Raw genomic sequence first — 20,813 nt, 5'->3', positions numbered from 1 at the left:
AGCCTTGCATTGGGTTCCCTGCTCAGCGGGGAGCCTGCTTCCCCCCTGTCTTTGCCTGCCTCCTCTCTGCCTACTTGAGATTTCTCTGTCTCTGTCAAATAAATTAAATCTTTAAAAAAAAAAAAAAAAGTTTTACTTGCAACACTTTGTATTCACATTTCAGAATTCTATGGGTGACTTAATCCAATCAGAATAGTAATTTGAGTAATGTTTTAAACTGTTTGCTTTATTTCTGTCTTGGCCTGATATGTTTCTGCAATGATGTTGCTTCCTCCTTCTGTATAGGTGAGCGGAGAATTAGAGTGCACACGCTGTGTTTGCCTGTAGTAAGCTCACTCGCAGATGTATATGCGGGAGTGGATGTACAGGCTGCCGTCTGCCTCCTGGCAAACATGGGTGAGTGAAAATGTGAAGGAACAGGTGAAAGGTGGTTTTCTGTCCTAAAATCTGAAACCTGGGCATTTTTTTATACCCTACAAATCCCTTACTTAGAAGATACATACGTTCTCCATTTTCATTTACAGCACTGTGAATTGGACTGTTCTTATAATTCTTGTTAATGCGTTAGTTTAAAAATCTTTGAGGGCTTCATAATCACTGAAAGCTGGTAACAACCCAAATGTCCTTCAACTGGTAAAAGTAGGAACAAACCATGGTATATCCATACAGTGGAAATACAACTCAGTAATAAAAAGAAATGAACTGATGCTATGTCAATAGACAAGAATGACTCTCACAAGCATTATGCTAAATGAAAGGAGTTTTACATTCATATGACCTTCTGGAAAAGGGAAGATTATAGGGATGGAGAACAAACAGATTGTTGATTATCAGGGTTAAAGGTAGTGGGATTTTACCACAGTGGGGCAATACCACTGGATATTTTGGGGGTAATGGAACTGTTGTATATTTTGATTATGGTAGTGACTATATGGCTGTGTGTTTGACATATAATCACTGTACAATTATACCCCAAAACATAAATTTTATTGTGTGTAAATTTAAAAAAATTATTTTGGGGAATCGTATAACATTGAATGTTTGGTTTTCAGTGAATTTTCTCTTGGGGCATGAAATGAACTTTATTTTTCATACAGCCCTAGAGAAAAATAGTCATTGTTATTCATTTTGGGAAAATTATAATAGCATTTACAAAAGTATGCCAATTTTTAATTATTTTTTATCTATATTTCAAATTCAGTATATTATAACTGATTGTTTTTCAGTGTAGTTTTATTTTTAATACTTGAGCATATCTGTAGGCTATCTTTAGCTTAATAAAATATGTACTTAGAAGAAAATAAGTTTCACACTGATATCTGGCTTTTCACTGTCTGTGTGAGAACCTATGTTCAATTGCCCTCTTTGTTTCCTTGACCCGGGAATGCTTTGACAAAGAAGATTTCAGAGGATCACAAGGGATAACTCAGATTGTAGGACTTACATTGTTTATGCAGAAGAAACAATGATATTTTATACATGTGACTTCTACTGGAGTAACTGCACCATCCCTAGAGCTTTCTCAGATGTAAATGGTTGATATACATTCTCTAATATCAATGGCAGTTAAGTGGTTTCAGATGTAAAGAGATGAAGAAAAAAAGATCCAAAATAATCTAGATCTGCTCTGATTGTGAGAATTAGCCAGATTCATTTCCTAAAAATTGTGTAATGAGCAGACACTTGGAAAATGAAGGGGCAAGTAAAATGTTAGTTTTCTCTCCTAAAAGTAGAATTTTTGTTGGTTTCTTAAATAATGCGTGTAAATTTTATCCCTTGTAGCATTCATTGGAGTCTGGTGGTTAAATCCATGTTCACTGTGATTGCGTTACAGCTGTTGATCGGTCTGTCTCGTCCAGCCTGTCAGATGCAAGAGATGCCTTAGTGAATGCTGTGGTGGACTCCCTGTCTGCATATGGCTCAACTGTCTCAAATTTACAGCACTCCGCACTGATAGCACCCAGCTCCCTCAAGCTCTTTCCCCTCTACGTTTTGGCCCTTCTCAAACAGGTAGCTCTCTGTCTACACTGGTACATTTCATACATGTAACAGGTGCATTACATACCTTCTCAGTACATAGATGAAATGAAATCCAGGTTTTCTGGGGTTTTTTAATAATTAACTAGATAGTTTTACTACTTAGCATTGGAAAAGTTTTTGAAAAACAATAGACCAGTAGAAAAAAGTATATAAAAACAAATGATGACTGTCATGAAGCCATATGCTCTCACTCTTCAGTATGTGGGAGCAGCTTGAATAATAGTGTGCTTATAGCACAGTCTTAAAAATGTATGTGCTTCTGGAAGGAGACTCTAAGGAGAGGATTTACTGTCCATCGAACATCTTTCCAAGTCTCAGGCACTGTAATAGTTGTTATATATGCATCATCCTATTTAATCCTTACAGCAGCCTAGAGAGGTATTTTTTCTCTGTTTTTCTTAAGATAATATAGCTTTGAGAAGCTAAATAACTAGCTCACATATCTGCCTATTGAATGTCAGAGTTGAGAATTCAATCCAGGTCTATTCGAAGGCCGTGCTTTTTCCATACTGTGATGGTATATATATTTGTTTTGATATTTGTCTATATTTATGTTTTATTTGAAAAATACGGTGTTGTTTTTGTTGTTGTTTTATAGAAAGCATTTAGAACCGGTACAAGCACACGCCTCGATGATCGTGTATATGCCATGTGTCAGATAAAGTGTCAACCGCTTGTTCATCTGATGAAAATGATTCACCCCAACTTATACAGGATAGACAGATTGACAGATGAGGTATAATTTTTTTAGTGTACTTGAAATTTTTGTAATTTAAATATATTTGAGTGTCTTGATTCTACAGCTAAGCTACTAATGTATTAGTAACAATTTTTTACATCTGCTTATTCCCTATGATAGTAATAATACATTAAATAAGGACACTAGCTATGAATTTGGTTGAATAATAGGACTGTCAGATACTGTCTGTGGTTATGGAGTTTTCAGAAATATGGGAAGTAATTCACCTTGTGATTTGGTTATAATATTTATTACAAAGTAAGTTGTAGAGTGGACATTTCCATTTATATTTTGTAGATACTGGCTGTTCTTAATGTGATCAGAGTATAATTTTTATTTTTGTTGGGTTTCTTTTTTTTTTTTTTTTTTTTTTTAAGACTTTATTTATTCATTTATTCATTTGAGAGCGAGAGAGTAAGCATGCACAAGTGGGGAAAGGGGAGGAGGGAGAAGCAGACTTCCCTGCTGAGCAGGGATCCTGTCTGACTCAGAGCTCAGTCTTGGGACTCTGAGATCATGACCTGAGCCAAAGGCAAAGCCTTAACAAGACTGAGCCATACAGGTGTCCTGTTTTGTTTTTAATTCCAGTATAATTAACATATAGTGTTATGTATTAGTTTCAGGTATATAATATAGTGCTTTAGTAATTCTGTATATTACTCAGTGCTCATCATGATAAACGTACTCTTGGTCCCCTTTATCCACCCCCCCCACCCACATCCCCTCTGGTGACTGCCAGTTCTCTATAGTTAAGAGTCTGGTTTTTTGGTTTGTGTGTGTGTGTTCATTTGTTTTGTTTCTTAAATTCCACATGTGAGTGAGATCTAAATGGTATTTGTCTTTCTCTGACTGACTTATTTCACTTAGCATTATACCATCTACATCTATCCATGGCGTGGCAAGATTTCATTCATTCTTATAGCTGAATAATTTTCCATTTTGTGTGTGTGTGTGTGTGTGTGTATACACCATTTTTTCTTTATCCATTCATCTGTTGATGGATACTTGGATTACTTCCATACTTTGGCTATTGTAAATAATGCTCCAGTAAACATAGGGGTACATATGTCTTTTGGAATTAGTGTTTTTGTATTCTTTGGGTAAATACAAATTAATAGTGCATATTGTAATTCTGTTTTTAATTTGAGGAACTTCCATATGGTTTTCCACAATGGCTACACCAGTTTGCATTCCCACCAAGAGCACATGAGGGTTCCTTTTTTCTCCACATTCTTGCCAACATTTGTTGTTTCTTGTGTTTATTTTAGCCATTCTTACAGGTGTGAGGTGGTAACTCATGTGGTTTTGACTTGCATTTCCCTGATAAGTGATGTTGAGCATCTTTTCATGAGTCAGGTGGCCATCTGGATGTCTTTGGAGAAATGTCTGTTCATGTCTTTTGCCCATTTTTAATTGGATTATTTGGGTTTTTCTTGTCGTATAAATAATTGTATAAATTCTTTATATATTTTGGATATTAAACCTTTTCGGTTTATTGGATATATCTTCTCCCATTCGGTGTGCTGTCTTTTCATTTGGCTGATTGTTTCCTTTGCTGAGCAGAAGCTTTTTATTTTAATGTAGTCCCAGTGATTTATTTTTGCTTTCAATACCCTCACCTTAGGAGACCTTCTAGAAAAACGTTGCAATGGCCAGTGTCAGAGAAATTACTGCCAGTGCTCTCCTCTAGGATTTTTACAGTTTCAGATCACATATTTGGGTTCCTGTTTCATTCTTTTGTGTGTTGCTTTCCAGTTTCCTCAACACCATTTGTTGAGGAGCCTGTCCTTTCCCATTACATATTCTTGCCTCCTTTGTCAAAGATTAATTGACCAAATAATCATGAGTTTATTTCTGGGGTCTCTCTTCCATTCCCCTGATCTATGTGTCTGTTTTTGTGCCAGTATCATATTGTTTTGATTATTATTGCTTTGTAAGATATCTTGAAATCTGGGGTTGTGATACCTCCAGTTTTGTTGTTCTTTTTTCCAAGATTGCTTTAGCTATTTGGGGCTTTTTGTGGCTCCATACACATTTTAGGATTATTTGTTTTATTTCTTTGGAAAATACTGTGGCTGTTTTGATACTGATTACATTAAATCTGCAGATTGCTTTGGATAGTATGTACATTTTAACAATATTTATTCTCCCAACCCATGAATGTGGAATAGTTTTCTATTTGTTTGTGTCATCTTCAGTTTCTTCCATTAGTGTGTTATAGAGTTTTCAGAAACAGGTCTTCTACATCCTTGGTTAAGTTTATCCTTAAGTATTTTATTGTTTTGGGTGTAATTGTAAATGAGGTTGTTTTCTTAATTTCTCTTTCTGCTACTTAATTATTAGTGTATAGAAACACAACAGTTTTCTGTATATTGATTTTCTGTCCTGGAACCTTACCAGATTCATTTATCAGTTCTAGAATTTTTTGGTGGTGTCTTCAGGGTTTTCTTTCTTTCTTTCTTTCTTTAAGATTTTATTTATTCATTTGACAGAGAGAGAGAGAGATCACAAGTAGGCAGAGAGGCAGGTGGGGTGGGCGGGGGGTGGGAGTGAGCAGAGAGCCCAATGCGGGCTTTATCCCAGGACCCTGGGATCAGGACCTGAGCTGAAGGCAGAAGCTTAACCCACTGAGCCATCCAGGCGTCCCTTCAGGGTTTTCTGTCTTGTCATCTACAAGTAGTGAAAGTTTTACTTCTTCCTTACTGATTTGGGTGCCTTTTATTTTTGTGGTTGCTATCTGATTGCTGTGCATAGGACTTCTAGTACAAGTGGTGAGAGTGGGCATCCTTGTCTTGTTCCTGATCTTAAGGGGAAGGTTCTCAGTTTTTCGCATTAAATATGATGTTAGCTGCGGGTTTTTCATATATGGCCTTCATTATGTTGAGGTATGTTCTCTCTGATACAAGTGCAGTTTTGATTATATTATAAACCAGATCTGATGTCCAACAGTTATTTTTAATATGCAAATGTGTAGTGTCTTTTCTTCCTAGAGTAAAACTACTCTTTGGAATCTTCTGTATTTTGCTCCTTGAGAAATGTAAAAGAGTAGCTAGCTTTCCAGAAGATTTAATAACCGTACTTTTAACGTATCCGATCTCAGAAAGGAAGAAAGTGGACAGATCATTTTACATATTCATGTTTTTATCTTTGTTTTTGAAAGATTTTATTTATTTATTTTAGAAAGAGAGAGAACATGTACAAGCAGGGCGAGGCAGAGGGAGAGGGAGAGATCTCAAACAGACTCCTTGCGTAGCACAAGCCTCATGCAGCTCCCAACACAGGGCCTGATCTCTTGACCTGAGATCACCACTTGAGCCAAAACCGAGAGTCAGACACTTAGACCAACTGAGCCACACAGGCGCCCCATCGTATTTTTATCTTTGTAACTTGAGTACATTTGAGTGTCTTGATTCTATAGTCAAGGTGGTAATGTATTATCAGTAACTTTTTGCATCTTACAAAATTCTCTAGTGTCGTTTTTCAGTGTTTTATAAAGAACTAGTAGCCCTTATGTTCCACACTGTGCTGATAGTTGTATAAGCTCACTCCATCTTTTTTTTCCCCCCCAGGGTGCAATACATGTTAATGACAAGGTTGTACCTCAGCCACCTCTTCAAAAATTGTCTGCAGAGAAACTGACAAGAGAAGGTGCTTTCCTTATGGACTGTGGCTCTGTAAGCACCCTCTACTGATAAAGTTTAACACTGTTCCAGCGGGCAAAAGGAGAAACACGTATGATCATAGATCAGGCAGTGAAAGGTGAAATAAGGAATAGAGAGGCAATAAATTAGTCCCTGGCACAAGAGGTCAATTTATTTTAGACTTTTCTAGTTGGATATCGTTTTATTATCATGGATTATTTATTGTATGGATAATGTATACTTGATAGAATAGTAAAGAAATAAGTTCTGTCTTTAAGGATTTACCATTTAGAATCCCAAAATTCAAAGGGACCTCAGTAGTCTATCAGTTTCAACTTCTGTCCTTTGCCTGAAATGCCAGTAATAATTAGGAGTTTAGGAGAAGTCACTGGGCAGGATGGTGGTGAAGGGTATTAGAATGGTCAAGATGACTTCATAACTGATACCTTTTGAGCAGGAAAAGGGTGGATGTGGGAGAGCCCATTAGTTAAAATAGACAATAACTGAAAAAGTGGATAGGGAAAATAGTGAGTCTTGGCTAAAATACTTGGTTATCTTGGCCAAAATACTACCTTCTAAAGGGAAAAAAGATAGAAGATGGTAAAATATAGTTTATGGGAATTCTTGAAATTTAAGCTAAGAAGATGTGAAGCACTCTAAAATTTCAGATTAGGGAGTTTTAATATTTTGTGTTTTTTTTTCATTTTAGGTTTTTTACATTTGGATTGGAAAAAGCTGTGACAATCACTTCATAGAGGATGTACTCGGGTATCCTAATTTTGCATCAATACCACAGAAAATGGTCAGTGCCTTTTACAGTTTTAAGTTTTTGTATGCTTGTTTGTTTAAAATTTTTAGTGAGCTAAAATTCACACACTTCACCATTTCAGTTGTCATAAAGTATACAACTGTGGTACAATAATCACCAGTATTTTAATTTCAGACCATTTCTGTCACACACACACCCAAAAAAACCTGTATTCCAAATTCCCCTCCTCCTTTCCCCTGGCAACCACTAATTACCTTCTGTCTCTCTGGCATTGCCATTTCATGTTATGGAATTATGGAATTCCATAATATATGGCCTTTTGTGTGCGTTTGTTTCACTTCTCATGATGTTTTTAAAGTTCATATTGTAGCATGTATGAGTACTTCATTCTTTTTTATGACTAAGTAGTAATTGAACAGTTAGGCTACTTTTTTTTTTTTTTTTTTTTTTTTTTTTTTTTAAAGATTTTATTTATTTATTTGACAGAGAGAAATCACAAGTACACTGAGAGGCAGGCAGAGAGAGAGAGAGAGAGAAGGAAGCAGGCTCCCTGCTGAGCAGAGAGCCCGATGCGGGACTCGATCCCAGGACCCTGAGATCATGACCTGAGCCGAAGGCAGCGGCTTAACCCACTGAGCCACCCAGGCGCCCCTAGGCTACATTTTTAAATCTAGTCATTCATTCATGAATATTGGGTGTTTTTCATTTGGGGGCTTTGTGAGTAGTATTAGTATGAACAGTTTATGTGCAAGTGTTTGTGTGAACACACGTTTTCGGTTCTCTTGGGTATATATCTAGGAGTAGAATTGCTGGGCCACATGGTAAACTGTGTTTAACTTTTTGAGAAACTGCCAAAATGTTTTCCAACAACTTTAACTTCTGATTTAAGTTATTTTATTGATAATAAATGTAATTTTTTCAGTGGACATTTATTGTATGTTTATTAACCAATACCAAAGAAATATGATCCTAAAATAGTTCTCTGTAATTAATAGGAAAGGCCTACTTTACCATTGGATATTGTAGATATGTCCTTCCTCCGGAAGTTAATTTAAAATCAATGTAATTTTTAAAACATTCTGATTGTGATATTGCTATTTCAAAATCACAGTTGTTTGCAAATAGCAAACAATTGCTGTTGTCTATTTCTGGGTTTTTTTTTTATATTTGACACAGTAATTCCAGAGTTCACTTCTAAGTCTCAGCAAATGAAGTTAATAAGGAGAAGTTTGACAAGAGGGAAAAAACTCAGCAAATGGAAAAGCATATGAAAAAGAAGTTCTAAATAAAATAGTAAACTTTATTTTAGTGCTGTAGTTATTTAAGCACTGTGATACTAGCTTTATAAACATATCAGCAGAACAAAACAGAGGTCAGAAATGGATCTAATTCATGAAAAGTAGAATGTGCTAATGAATATATTTAAAGAAAAAATACTAGAAAAATAATCTTTATTGTATTAAAATGGATAAGGCCTTTGTAAGTCAGTGATGAAAAAGATTAATAAATCTGATAGCATTAAAAACTAAAGTATTTCTGGGCGCCTGGGTGGCTCAGTGGGTTAAGCCGCTGCCTTTGGCTCAGGTCATGATCTCAGAGTCCTGGGATCGAGTCCCGCATCGGGCTCTCTGCTCAGCGGAGAGCCTGCTTCCCTCTCTCTCTCTGCCTGCCTCTCCATCTACTTGTGATTTCTCTCTGTCAAATAAATAAATAAAATCTTTAAAAAAAAATAAATAAATAAAAACTAAAGTATTTCTGTGTGGCAAAATAAATAAAGCCAAAAGACAGACAACAAAATCAGAAAGTTACCTGTAGCTCAGGACTGACAATGAGCTAATTTTTCTAGTATAAAAAGTTGTCTTACAAATCTTTCAGAAAAAGACACCCTGGTCCCTTCAGAAAAAAAGGAAAAGAAAAATGGGCAAAGGATTTGAATAGACAATTTACAGGGGGGAAATATAGTAGTAGCCATATGAAACAATGTTCAGGCTCACTCATAATTAAGAAGACAAAATAACAGTAAGTAAAGCTTTTCTATTTAAATTTTTTTGTTTTGCATGCTGTATTTTGAGTGATTTAGTTTATTAATTTGGCTTTGGAAACATATAAATGTTTCCTCCCATCATATAAATTCATATACAAAAATATTTATTTCTATTTTGTAATATGTATTTATTCAATTTATAAAATACATAAGAATAAACTTTTAAGGGCGCCTGGGTGGCTCAGTGGGTTAAGCCTTTGCCTTCAGCTCAGGTCATGATCTCAGGGTCCTGGGATCGAGTTCCGCATCGGGCTCTCTGCTCAGCAGGGAGCCTGCTTCCTCCTCTCTCTCTCTGCCTACTTGTAATCTCTCCCTGTCAAATAAATAAATAAAATCTTTAAAAAAAAAAAAAGAATAAACTCTTAAGTCTTTAAAAAGAATCTTGCATGTAGTTTTTAAATGTACTTACACATCCACACCGTTCTTTAAAATTCCTTACCCTTACATTTTTTCTTAAGTTTTTATTTTGATTCCATTTAGTTAATACACAGTGTTATATTAGTTGCAGGTGTGCAGTGCAGTTCAGCACATCCATACACCACCAGGTGCACATCACAAGTGCGCTCCTTAACCCCCATCCCTTATTTCACCCCCCTACCCTACCCGCTGGTAACCATCAGTTTGTTCTCCATAGTCTAGAGTCTCTGTGGTCAAAAATCTATTTCTTAGTTTCTCTCTCTCTCTCTCTCTCTCTCTCTCCTTCTCTCTTTTCCCGCTTTTCTTGTTTGTTTTGTTTCTCAAATTCCATTGCAGAGTGAAATCATTTGGTATTTGTCTTTCTCTGATTATTTTGCTTAGCATTGTACTTTCTAGCATGTACTTTCATCCATGTTGTTGGAAATGACAAGATTTCATTCTTTTTTATGGCTGAGTAATATTCCAGTGGGGGTGTATATATATATATATTATATATATTTATAAGTGAGAGAAACATATATATCATTTCTTCTTTAACCATTCATCAGTCAGTGGACACTTGGGCTACTTCCCTATCTTGGCTATGGTTGATGCTACTGCTATAAATAGGGATTCTTGTAGCCCTTTGAATTAGTGTTTTTGTATCCTTTGGGTCAGAACCTAGTAGTGCAGTTGCTGTGTTGTAATGTGGTTCTATTTTTAAGTTTTTGAAGAGCCTCCATACTGTTTTCCACAGTGGCTGTCTAGTTTGCATTCCCACCAACAAGTATGAGAGAATTCCCATCTCCCACCCTCACCAACATCTGTTATTTCTTGTGTTGTTGATTTCAGCCATTCTGACAGATGTGAGGTGACATCTCATGGCGGTGGGGGGGGTATATCTCATTGTAGTTTGATTTGCATTTCCCTGATGATTAGTGATGACTAACATATTTTCATGCATCTTGTTGGCCATCTGTGTGTCCCTTGCCCTTAAATTTTAGGGACTAACAGAAACACACAATTCTCTGAGAATAACTGTTTTTAGAAGAGGATGGAGTCTATAACTGTTGGGTAAATTTAGAAGTTAGTGATAACCCCCTTCATTTGCATGTTTCCTTTAGATGAAACTAAAAGTACAGTACAATATCATTGACCTACTAATCATTGTGTATGTTTTATTGACTTAGTTAGAAAAAATATAATATGCAGGCAAAATATCAGCGACATACTTATCATTAAACATGTGTTGGGGCACCTAGGTGGCTCAGTCAGTTAATCATCTGACTCTTGCTTTCACCTCAGGTCATGATCTCAGAGTTGTGAGATTGAACCCTGCCTTGGGCTCCACACTGGGTGTGGAACCTACTTAAAATTTTCTCTGTTCGGGGACGCCTGGGTGGCTCAGTTGGTTAAGCAGCTGCCTTCGGCTCAGGTCATGATCCTAGCGTCCTGGGATCGAGTTCCGCATCGGGCTCCTTGCTCCGCAGGGAGCCTGCTTCTCTCTCTGACTCTGCCTTCCACTCTGTCTGCCTGTGCTCGCTCTCGCTCGCTTTCTCTCTGACAAATAAATAAAATAAAATCTTAAAAAAAAAAAAAGATTTTCTCTGTTCTTCTCCCTTTATCTCTCCTTGCTCCCCTTCCTCCTGCTTGCGCATGTGCACACATACACTCTCTCTCTAAAAATGAATGAATGAAACATATTTTATTAACTTATCCAGAAAAATATAAACAGATTTGTGAACAATTTGAATTTCCCCCTTTTGGTTGCTGCTTTAGGTCTAGGAATAGAGTGCTTGCAGTTGGTTGGTGGTAACAGGAATGAATCATGATTTAGTTCTAATATTGCTACAGTCCATAAGAAAGGAAGTAATTTCCTAATTGTATTACTTTTACCAGACTCATCTTCCAGAGCTAGATACACTTTCATCAGAAAGAGCAAGATCCTTTATAACTTGGCTTAGAGACAACAGACCATTAAGCCCAATTCTTCACGTGGTAAAGTAAGTACTTCTGTAACTTAATTATGAAATTGTCTTATCCTGTGCAGTCTGTGTGAAACTGCATGTCTTCAAAGCAAACCTTAAATAATATTATGAAAACATATATACTAATAGGAGAATGCTGTTAATTGGTTAATAGCCATGTTCCATTTTCCTAAAGCCCCCACATGTTAGTAATTGTTTAAATATATACTCTGTAATGATGTGCATTTTTAGACAAATATCCCCTTTTTTTTTTTTTTTCATTTCAGAGATGAGAGTCCTGCCAAAACAGAATTTTTTCAACATTTGATTGAAGACCGAACAGAAGCCGCATTCTCTTACTATGAATTTTTGCTTCACATTCAGCAGCAGATTTGTAAGTGAAGTGGAATAAAATTTGAATATGAAGAAAAAGACCCATAGCCTAGGTAAAGCATAATCTGTCAGGAAAGCACATCTAGGATATTTGAAACGAAGGAATTTGCTGTTACAAGACAGAGTGCGTAGAGTGTAGCACCCTGAGGCTTTGGCAAAAGGTGAAGGGGAAGAAAGAACTTGACAGGTTTTCTTCAGCCTGAATTAATGGTATTTATGATGCTGTTTCACCGAGTCCACTTTGAATTGGTTTCTGCACATTTCCAGTAGTGCGGCAGTGCAAGCCGGCACATTTATGTAGCTCTGTGGAATGATAACGTCATAATGTCAAATTAGATCAATTCCTTTTTCTGATAATTGATAGAAACTCTTCCGGACTTGAACTCTGTCTGACAAGAGATGCCAAAAGGCAGTGGTACCGTGTTACTTGTTTATATGAATTACTTTTTAACAAGGAATGATTTGTATTCATGAATTCAATATTTTCCCTGTAAAAAAAAAAGTAGCATTTCAGTACATGAACTATAGAAAAATATATATATAATGTACATAAATGTTACATTTGTAAAGAAAATGTAAAAATGTAACTACAAAATACAAATTGCTTAAACTGAACTGCATTGTTGGATGACAACTCCTTTTGTCACAGTTCAAGAATGAGGTTGACTAATGTGTGTTATGAATTGAATCCACGAAAGAAATACAAAACTCTTTGTAATTCTGTTAAATCTTTTATGTGGATTTATTTATGATCAGCCTACTAATTAAAAATATTTTGCTTGACAATATTTGGTGTTTTTTTGTTGTGGGGAGGGTTGGTGTTACTTCTGCATATAGGATATATTGCGTTTACTACTTGAATTTAGTAGTATTTGAATCCATTCGTTTTTATTAGTTTCTGGACATTACCAAGTACTCATTCTGTTTGTATTCTTAAAAAACCAATGTCACTTTTAAAATACATACGAGTATTGACTAGGTATAATCTTAATTTGCCTTTCTCAGTTAAATTGGGCATTTTTTTCTGTACATTCATAGCAAGAAAATTTTCATGACATATGTGACTCTTCTATTTAATTGACTGTTATGATTATCATCTTGAATTTTGAGAGTGATTTTATTCTAATGAGAAAAGTCTCTCATTTGCTAACCGCATATTTAGTATAAAAACTATTAATGATCTATTAGATTGTGGAATGAAATTCTGTTTTATAACTATGAAAGTCCCATCAATTCACTTTGAAAGGAACAAGATTTTTGGTGTGTGTGGTGAGTGATTTTTACTGGTTTTGTGTTTGGTGGTATTTTCTTTAGATAAAAATAAAAGTACTCTCTCACATTCCCTGATGGAAATGAGAGGTTAAATGACTCACCCTAAATGACATTACTAATTAGTGACAGAGCTAATAGTAAAAGCCAAATGTTCTCCCCACCCACCGCCTACTCCCCTCCTGCCCTCACCCCAGGACTGTATTTGTCTCTGTACCATGCTGCCTCCAGGAAGAGTGAATCTTACTGAACATTAGGGAAAACTACCACACTCTTAAGGACAGCTAAATACTGTAATTTTATAACAAAAAGTGTCATGTTTCTATTTTAAGAAAAACAAAAATCTTTTGTCTGGATATTTTGTTTTTCATTCAATAAATATTTATAGGCACTTAATACTTGTCAGACTTTGTTCTAGGCACAAAACACAAAATCCCCACTTTCATAGAGCTTACAGTTTAGAGTAATGGTGTGGAGGACTACAGAAAAGACAGTATATGTCAGGCGTCATGAATGCTACAAAGAAAAATAAAACTGGATAAATCAAGAAGCCATTTTTTATAGTAACTAGGGAAGGCCCTTCTGAAAAGGTGACAGCTGAGCACAGATGTAAACCCACCTGGATATCTGGAAGGAGAGCCATCCAAGTGACAGGCGAATATAGAAATTATCTTCAGATTGCCCTTGTTTTCTCTGGGGAAGGGGAAAAGTAGGAGAAGTTTCAAGAGATAGTTACCCAGGAGAGTGAAAAATTGAATTGATTAGTGGCCTGTAGTAGGATTGTCAGGCAGCACTGAGGAACCATCTTGGCATATAAGTCATGAGCTTGAAACCATCTAGCTTAGCTGTGTCTCTTTCCTCTAGCCACATTCAGCTACATGGTCGACGGTTGGATTTCAACATGGTTAATACAAGGGAATTGAAGACCCATGAAAAGGACAAAAGAGGGACTCATTTTGGAGGCGCATGCAAAATGGGAGACGGATAGAGAAAGGAAAGTGGGCTTAGTAGTTTTAGGTCCTGTTGAGGTCAAGGGCTGTTAAAATATGTACACCAGAGAGGATGAGATGGAAAGACAAGAAGTGGTGTCAGTATATGGGATGCTTGAAATTGAGATTTGAGCAAAGTTTAGAATTTGGTAATGACAGAAATGTAGGATCTGTCTGTGGGGGTGGGTTATTGAGGTGGTGTAAAAGATCAAGGGGGAAGGGAGGTCAGAACTTAGAATCCAGAGTTTTCCATGGACCATTCATTTGACTATTAAAATAAGTGACAAGAAATAGTTATAGAGATGTGGGGACTATAAATAAAGGAGTAGGAGATTTTCTGGCGTGATGGCATGAGCTCAGAGGACCTGGGGTGGGCAAAGAGAAAGGATAATCTGGATGTCAGCAATTGAGGAGCTGAGGGGTGCCTACCAGGGTTTGAGATTTAAAAAGACACCTTGGAGCTCCTGGGTGGCTCAGACCTCTGCCTTCGGCTCAGGTCATGATCTCAGAGAGCTAAATCCCTCTCTCTCTGTCTGCCTCTCTGCCTACTTGTGATCTCTCTCTGTCAAAGAAATAAAATCTTTAAAAAAACAAAAACAGACACCTCTTGAAAGGTTTATAAGGAAATTGTGTCCTCAAAACACAGCCAGGTTTATTAGAATGTGTAGAGACTGACATCAACAGGAATATAGACATGATGGGTTTAATTGTCATAGGAGATGGGAAATTAGTTCTGGTCTCTGGCCACTTATTTGTGAAGAAAACAGTTGTGCTTTCCAGGAGTTCTGAGCCCCTTTTCAGTTGATTGAAGCTGTCTTTAAAGTCAGAGGTTCTTAGGGACGCCTGGGTGGCTCAGTTGGTTAAGCAGCTGCCTTCGGCTCAGGTCATGATCCCAGCATCCTGGGATCGAGTCCCACATCGGGACTCGCTCACTCTCTCTCTGACAAATAAATAAATAAATAAAATCTAAAAAAAAAAAAAAAAAAAAGTCAGAGGTTCTTAGTGTTTGTAGTGGGAATGGAAATTGAAGTTCCTGGGAGAGCTTTTTTGATACACAGCAATTCTTCCTCAAATCATATTCACCACCTGGATAGGAGGTTGACCAAAGAGATGTACTTTATTTATAACAGAACAAGAAAAAGAACACAAAATGGGAGTTGGAGAGGGAGAAGCAGGCTCCCCGCTGAGCAGGGAACCTGGTATGGGGCTTGATCTCAGGACCCTAGGATCATGACCAGAGCCAAAGGCAGATGCTTAACAAATGAGCCACCCAGGCGCCCAAGAGTTATATTTTAAAAGAGTATCCCAGGTGGTATGAAAAATTTCCTAATCTCCTATTAAAACCATTGTTAAATAGGAACATACAGTTCAATTTATAGAGATGTTTACATTCATATTTACATATAAGGATGTTACTAGCATGTTTTCATGCTAGTTTTGTGGGGTACTTCTATAAAACAAATTAAGTGTAGTCCACAAATCAGTGGAAGAAGGATTCTATGTTTATTTATACATTAATGTATATGTGTGTGCAAAAAACTCTTTGAAAGCTGTTTGTGGATAGGAATCTATTGTGGTCAACTCGTGAGGCTATGACATGCATGTATTAATTAACGACATGTAATACTAAGCCATGAGTTCTCTATTCAAAGTAACTTTTTAAGACATTAAAAATACTTTCAAAATTAAAAAAAAAAAAACTGAAAACAACACTGCAGACACTCTCTGAGTGCAATCACTGAGAAGTGAAAGAAGAGTTGAAGGGAGAAGAAAAAAACACTTAAGCTTTGCTATAAGAGACTGAGTTGTCCTGAAAAATAAGAGTGGTAGGTAGATATTTTATGAGTCATTCATTTTTTAGCTCTGAATCCAGAGATAAAATCTGTATCAACCAGAAAATTGGGTCTCCTCTTCACTTCTGCCTTAGAATATCTATAAGACATGGCCCTTGGCGTAACCTGTGGGCAGGAAGGGTACGCACACACAGCTTATGCAAGGAAGGTTGTGTGACCTGGGGACACAGGCAATGCATTCCCTTCTGATAGGTCTGGAGCTAACCCAAAGGTGAAAGCCAGGTTCTTTGGTTTTCAGCAGTAAACAATGCATAGTTATGTAGATATTCATGTCCATCTGGAGGACAAAAAGCATTCCTTACTAGGAACCACTAAGTGAATTGATAAAGGTTGCTAAAATTTTTTTCACTCATTTGTGAATAAACAATCATAAGCATAAACCAGTATTAAAATTACTTGAGACTCGGGATGCCTGGGTGGCTCAGTTGGTTAAGCAGCTGCTTTCGGCTCAGGTCATGATCCCAGCGTCCTGGGATCGAGTCCCACATCAGGCTCCTTGCTCCGCAGGCAGCCTGCTTCTCCCTCTCCCTCTGACTCTGCCTTCCACTCTGTCTGCCTGTGCTCGCTCTCGCTCTCTCTCTGACAAATAAATAAATAAAATCTTTTAAAAAAAAAAATTACTTGAGACTCTATGTCTGTTCTCCTAAGAAACTTGGTTCCCATGCAAGGTTCATAATTTTGCAAAAACTCCCAAAACTGTAATTACTGTGCCACAGAGAGCCTCTCAGACAACAGACAGATGCTACCCTCCAGCCAGGACTCAGGCATTTCCTTATGAGTGCATCGTAACTGTTGGGAGCTGTTCATGGTTTTTGCTACTTTTGCTTTTCAGATACCTTTATTTTAGGTTGGTAGCCGTGTAGGTTGTTAATAAATTCGATTAGTGTGCAGTGATGTCTTTATGCTTATTTTTACATTGTAATGTTCTAGTTTTCTGTAACTACATTTTTAAGTATGTTTTTAGTGCACGAGTCCTAAAACATTTACTCTCTCATTGCTAAGACAGAAATACGTATAACCTACACCTCTCCATAGCTTGCAACACTTCATTGACGATATCACTGGTATATAGGTGCTAATTTAAGTAATTTATAAATAGAAGGAGAGTAAGTGCAATATAATAGTTTCTTTTAAAGTTAATAGCCTGTGGCTTTATAATATTAAATCACGTGCTCAAGCTTATCTTTTCTTTAGAAATAAATAATATGCAAACCCCATATGTTCCTCTCAGTTCTTTATTACACAGAAAGTTACTTTAAGGCACAATATTATCTTGGGTTTTTTAGTATTTATCCCACCTCACATATTTATGAGCCTTTATCCCAGGACAGGCTACATAACAGGAACACATTTAATTAAATGACCAGAAAACTGATCAGCCTTTCTTACCGTGAAATCATTTCACAATGACACTAGAGAAAGCCATGAAACACTACTAGTTTGGAAAACCAGTTCCATTTTTTATCTGTATTCCAGTTCCTTTCAAATCTTGCTCCTTCAGGACCTACGTCTTATGACTCGCCTATGAACAATAGGAAATACCTATTAACTGTCGAAAAGTGGATAGTTTTACTAGAATGCAAGATACTGTACCCCTAGACTATCTCCTAGTAATGATCAGAAACTGATAATTATTTGCTGCTGAGTCAAGAATAATGGGCAGAAATGAGGAATAATTTGTTTCAGCAAGAAGAGTCCAAGCTTAAAGCAAAATTCCTTAGTAACTAGGATCCAGAGTTTTGTGTCCCCAAGAAATAAGGGGTCTGAAAGCATGTTTCTCCCCAAAAGGTAATGAAGCTATATTGTCTTTGTATAACTTAAGGCAAACTTTTGGGTCTTCCTCAGGGAAGGAATGGGAATAAAACTGGACTGGGGGGACGCCTGGGTGGCTCAGTTGGTTGGGCAGCTGCCTTCGGCTCAGGTCATGATCCCAGCGTCTTGGGATCGAGTCCCACATTGGGCTCCTTGCTCCACAGGGAGCCTGCTTCTCCGTCTGACTCTGCCTTCCACTCTGTCTGCCTGTGCTCACTCTCGCTTGCTCTCTGACAAATAAATAAAATCTTTAAAAAAAAAAAACAAAAAACTGGACTGGGGAACGGGTGGGAACCAGAAGGAGAACTCTGAAAGGAGAAGGAGACTGACGGCACTTTAGAGGAGCTGCCCCTTGTTTTTCCCCTCCAGGCTTTGCATGCGCTGCTCCCCTTAGCTGGAGAACCCTCTGACCCTGACCTGGCTTTACCTCCAGAGACCCACTCAGCTTTCAGAACTCGGCCTAAAGATCACCACCTCCTGGCAGGCTTTCCTGACCACTCCCCCATCTACTTTCAATCCCCCTCCTGTGTGTTTCCAGCCCTCCGTCTGCTATCTCTGTCATAGCCCACTGTGTTGTACTTAACGTTCCCCCTTAAATGAAGGCAGCTGTGTTGTCTCAGCGCCCAAATGCCTTCGATGTACCCTGCCTGGCACATCATCGGTATTCAGGAGATATTGAATCAATGTTAAATGATTGCAATTTCGAGATAAAATGAGTTGAGAACCTGGAAGCAAAATTAAAAACCAGGCGCCTAGGTGGCTCAGTCGGTTAAACATCTGCCTTCGGCTCAGGTCATGATCCCAGGGTGCTGGGATCAAGCCCCGCATCGGGCTCCCTGTTTGATGTAAGCCTGCTTCTCCCTCTCACTCTGCCCCTGATTGTGTTCCCTCTCTCCCTGTCTCTCTCTCTGTCAAATAAATAAAATCTTTTTTAAAAAAAAAAAGCAAGAAAGAAAAAGTAAACAGTCTCTGGGGTAAAGAAGAAACATACTATACAACGCTAGGTAGAAATCGAAGGGAAGTCAGCCAGAGAGAATGGGCACAGTGCCAGAAGGTGGATACGAGTCCCATGAAAATTCCGGAGTGCACCACCTCTGAAGTTTCCGGAGGTTCAGCGGACTGGAGCTTGTTGCGAGGTTCCCCCCAAAACAAAAGCCAATGCTGCTCCTGGGGTCACCTTCCACAACGCTATGTACAACACTTGTGGGTTCTGGGGGCTCTTGGAAGCTGCATATCCTACACTTGAGTGTGCTGCTCCGACGCATTTACCAAGTAACCTGCTGGCCGGCAGAGCAGGAGATGGCTCCACACCGAGGCGGGCCACAGTGCAAGCCCCTCTGCCGCTCGAACTTCACCTCTCCAGGGTTTGGGAGTAGCTGTATCTTCTGTAAAAAAAATTTTTGTCTTTTCGAGAACGGCTCCTAGATTGCTGCTGGGCATGCCTGCCGCAAGATGCCAAGTACCCTTGCGATCTGAGCTGACCGGTGTGAACTGGGCAGTAAGACTGGGTGTACCCAGCTGCAGTCTACATTAAATGGAAAGGTGTGTCAGGGCACCTGGGGGGTTCAGTTGTGAAACGTCTGCCTTCACCTTGGGTCATGATCCCAGGGTCCTGGGATCGAGTGCTGCGTCTGGCTCCCTACTAAGCGGGGAGGCTGCTTCTCCCTCTCCACCACTTGTGCTCTCTCTTATTCTCTCTCTCTCTCAAATAATAAATAAATACAATTTTTTTTTTAAGGGTGTAAGGTATCAGGCGCAGCTGGTCCTGGTAAGTGGCGAGCGGGTGGCTGGGATCTTAGGGCAGCTCCTCCCACTGTACTGCAGCTGTCCCTTGCTCCCCATCTACGGCCTCGGGAGGTATTTCCCTAGGACCAGTTAGCTAAGGAAGAAAAACTCGACTATAGTATTAGTCTAGTGGTGAAGGGAAATCCCCTTTATGGGCAGAATTCGAGCTATTTGTGTACACTGAGATGGCCAAGAGATGTAGGTCTGGACAGCTTCCCAGGCAGTAGCTATTGGCTAAATGGTAATGGATTTGGAAGGAACAAGATTGGAAATTGATGAAAAACAGGTTCAGAGAACAGGTATACAGATAGATTTCATAAAACGGACAGAGTGAGGGACGCCTGGGTGGCTCAGTTGGTTAAGCGGCTGCCTTCAGCTCAGGTCATAATCCCAGCGTCCTGGGATCGAGTCCCGCATCGGGCTCCTTGCTCAGGAGGGAGCCTGCTTCTCCCTCTGCCTCTACCTGCCACTCTGTCTGCCTGTGCTCACTCTCGCTCCTCTCTCTCTCTGACAAATAAATAAATAAAATCTTTTTTTTTTTTTTTTTAAGATTTTATTTATTTATCAGAGAGAGAGGGGGAGAGAGCGAGCACAGGCAGACAGAATGGCAGGCAGAGGCAGAGGGAGAAGCAGGCTCCCCGCTGAGCAAGGAGCCCGATGTGGGACTCGATCCCAGGACGCCGGGATCATGACCTGAGCCGAAGGCAGCTGCTTAACCAACTGAGCCACCCAGGCGTCCCAAATAAAATCTTAAAAAAAAAAAAAAACGGACAGAGTGAGAAGATACTTGTATTCCATAAGAATGTACACCAAAGGACATTTGCAGCAAAAATTGTCCACCTCAGTCAGGTGAGCAAAGTGACCCGACTGTGAATGTCAGCCTTTTCCTTAGCCACCCCATGGGCTCAGTGGCCCATGTACAAAGTTGCCGTATCTTCAAGAACAGAAGCTACGCGTGGGCCAAATAATGACTCTCACTACTGTATTCCTAAGCCTGTTTGCAGGGGAGACCTACTTTGATTTCTCAGTTTCATCGTTTCTTGGGAAACAATGCAGCCACCCACTAGTAGGATGATGACATTGGACCTTTCCATCATGGAGTCATTTGTCATCGAT

At 38.6% G+C, this 20,813-nt stretch overlaps 1 protein-coding gene across 4 annotated transcripts in view; it reads left to right on the top strand.

Moving 5' to 3' along the window:
* Positions 1 to 12,775, top strand: part of SEC24B (SEC24 homolog B, COPII coat complex component) — a 96,019-nt gene extending 83,244 nt beyond the window's left edge. For all 4 annotated transcript variants that reach the window (XM_082728176.1, XM_082728178.1, XM_082728177.1 and 1 more), the window contains 7 exons: positions 286 to 396; positions 1,835 to 2,010; positions 2,639 to 2,776; positions 6,349 to 6,453; positions 7,130 to 7,222; positions 11,529 to 11,632; positions 11,884 to 12,775. In XM_082728176.1, the coding sequence (XP_082584302.1) occupies positions 286 to 396; positions 1,835 to 2,010; positions 2,639 to 2,776; positions 6,349 to 6,453; positions 7,130 to 7,222; positions 11,529 to 11,632; positions 11,884 to 11,998 (842 nt within the window). In that variant the 3' untranslated portion in view covers positions 11,999 to 12,775. The remainder of the gene's footprint in view (positions 1 to 285; positions 397 to 1,834; positions 2,011 to 2,638; positions 2,777 to 6,348; positions 6,454 to 7,129; positions 7,223 to 11,528; positions 11,633 to 11,883) is intronic.
* Positions 12,776 to 20,813: the final 8,038 nt, after the last annotated feature.

Source organism: Mustela nivalis (genome assembly GCF_964662115.1).
Source record: "Mustela nivalis genome assembly, chromosome: 4".
Taxonomy (NCBI): Eukaryota; Metazoa; Chordata; class Mammalia; order Carnivora; family Mustelidae; genus Mustela; species Mustela nivalis.
The sequence above is the reverse complement of the archived record's forward strand: the minus strand, read 5'-3'. Positions and strand labels throughout refer to the sequence as shown.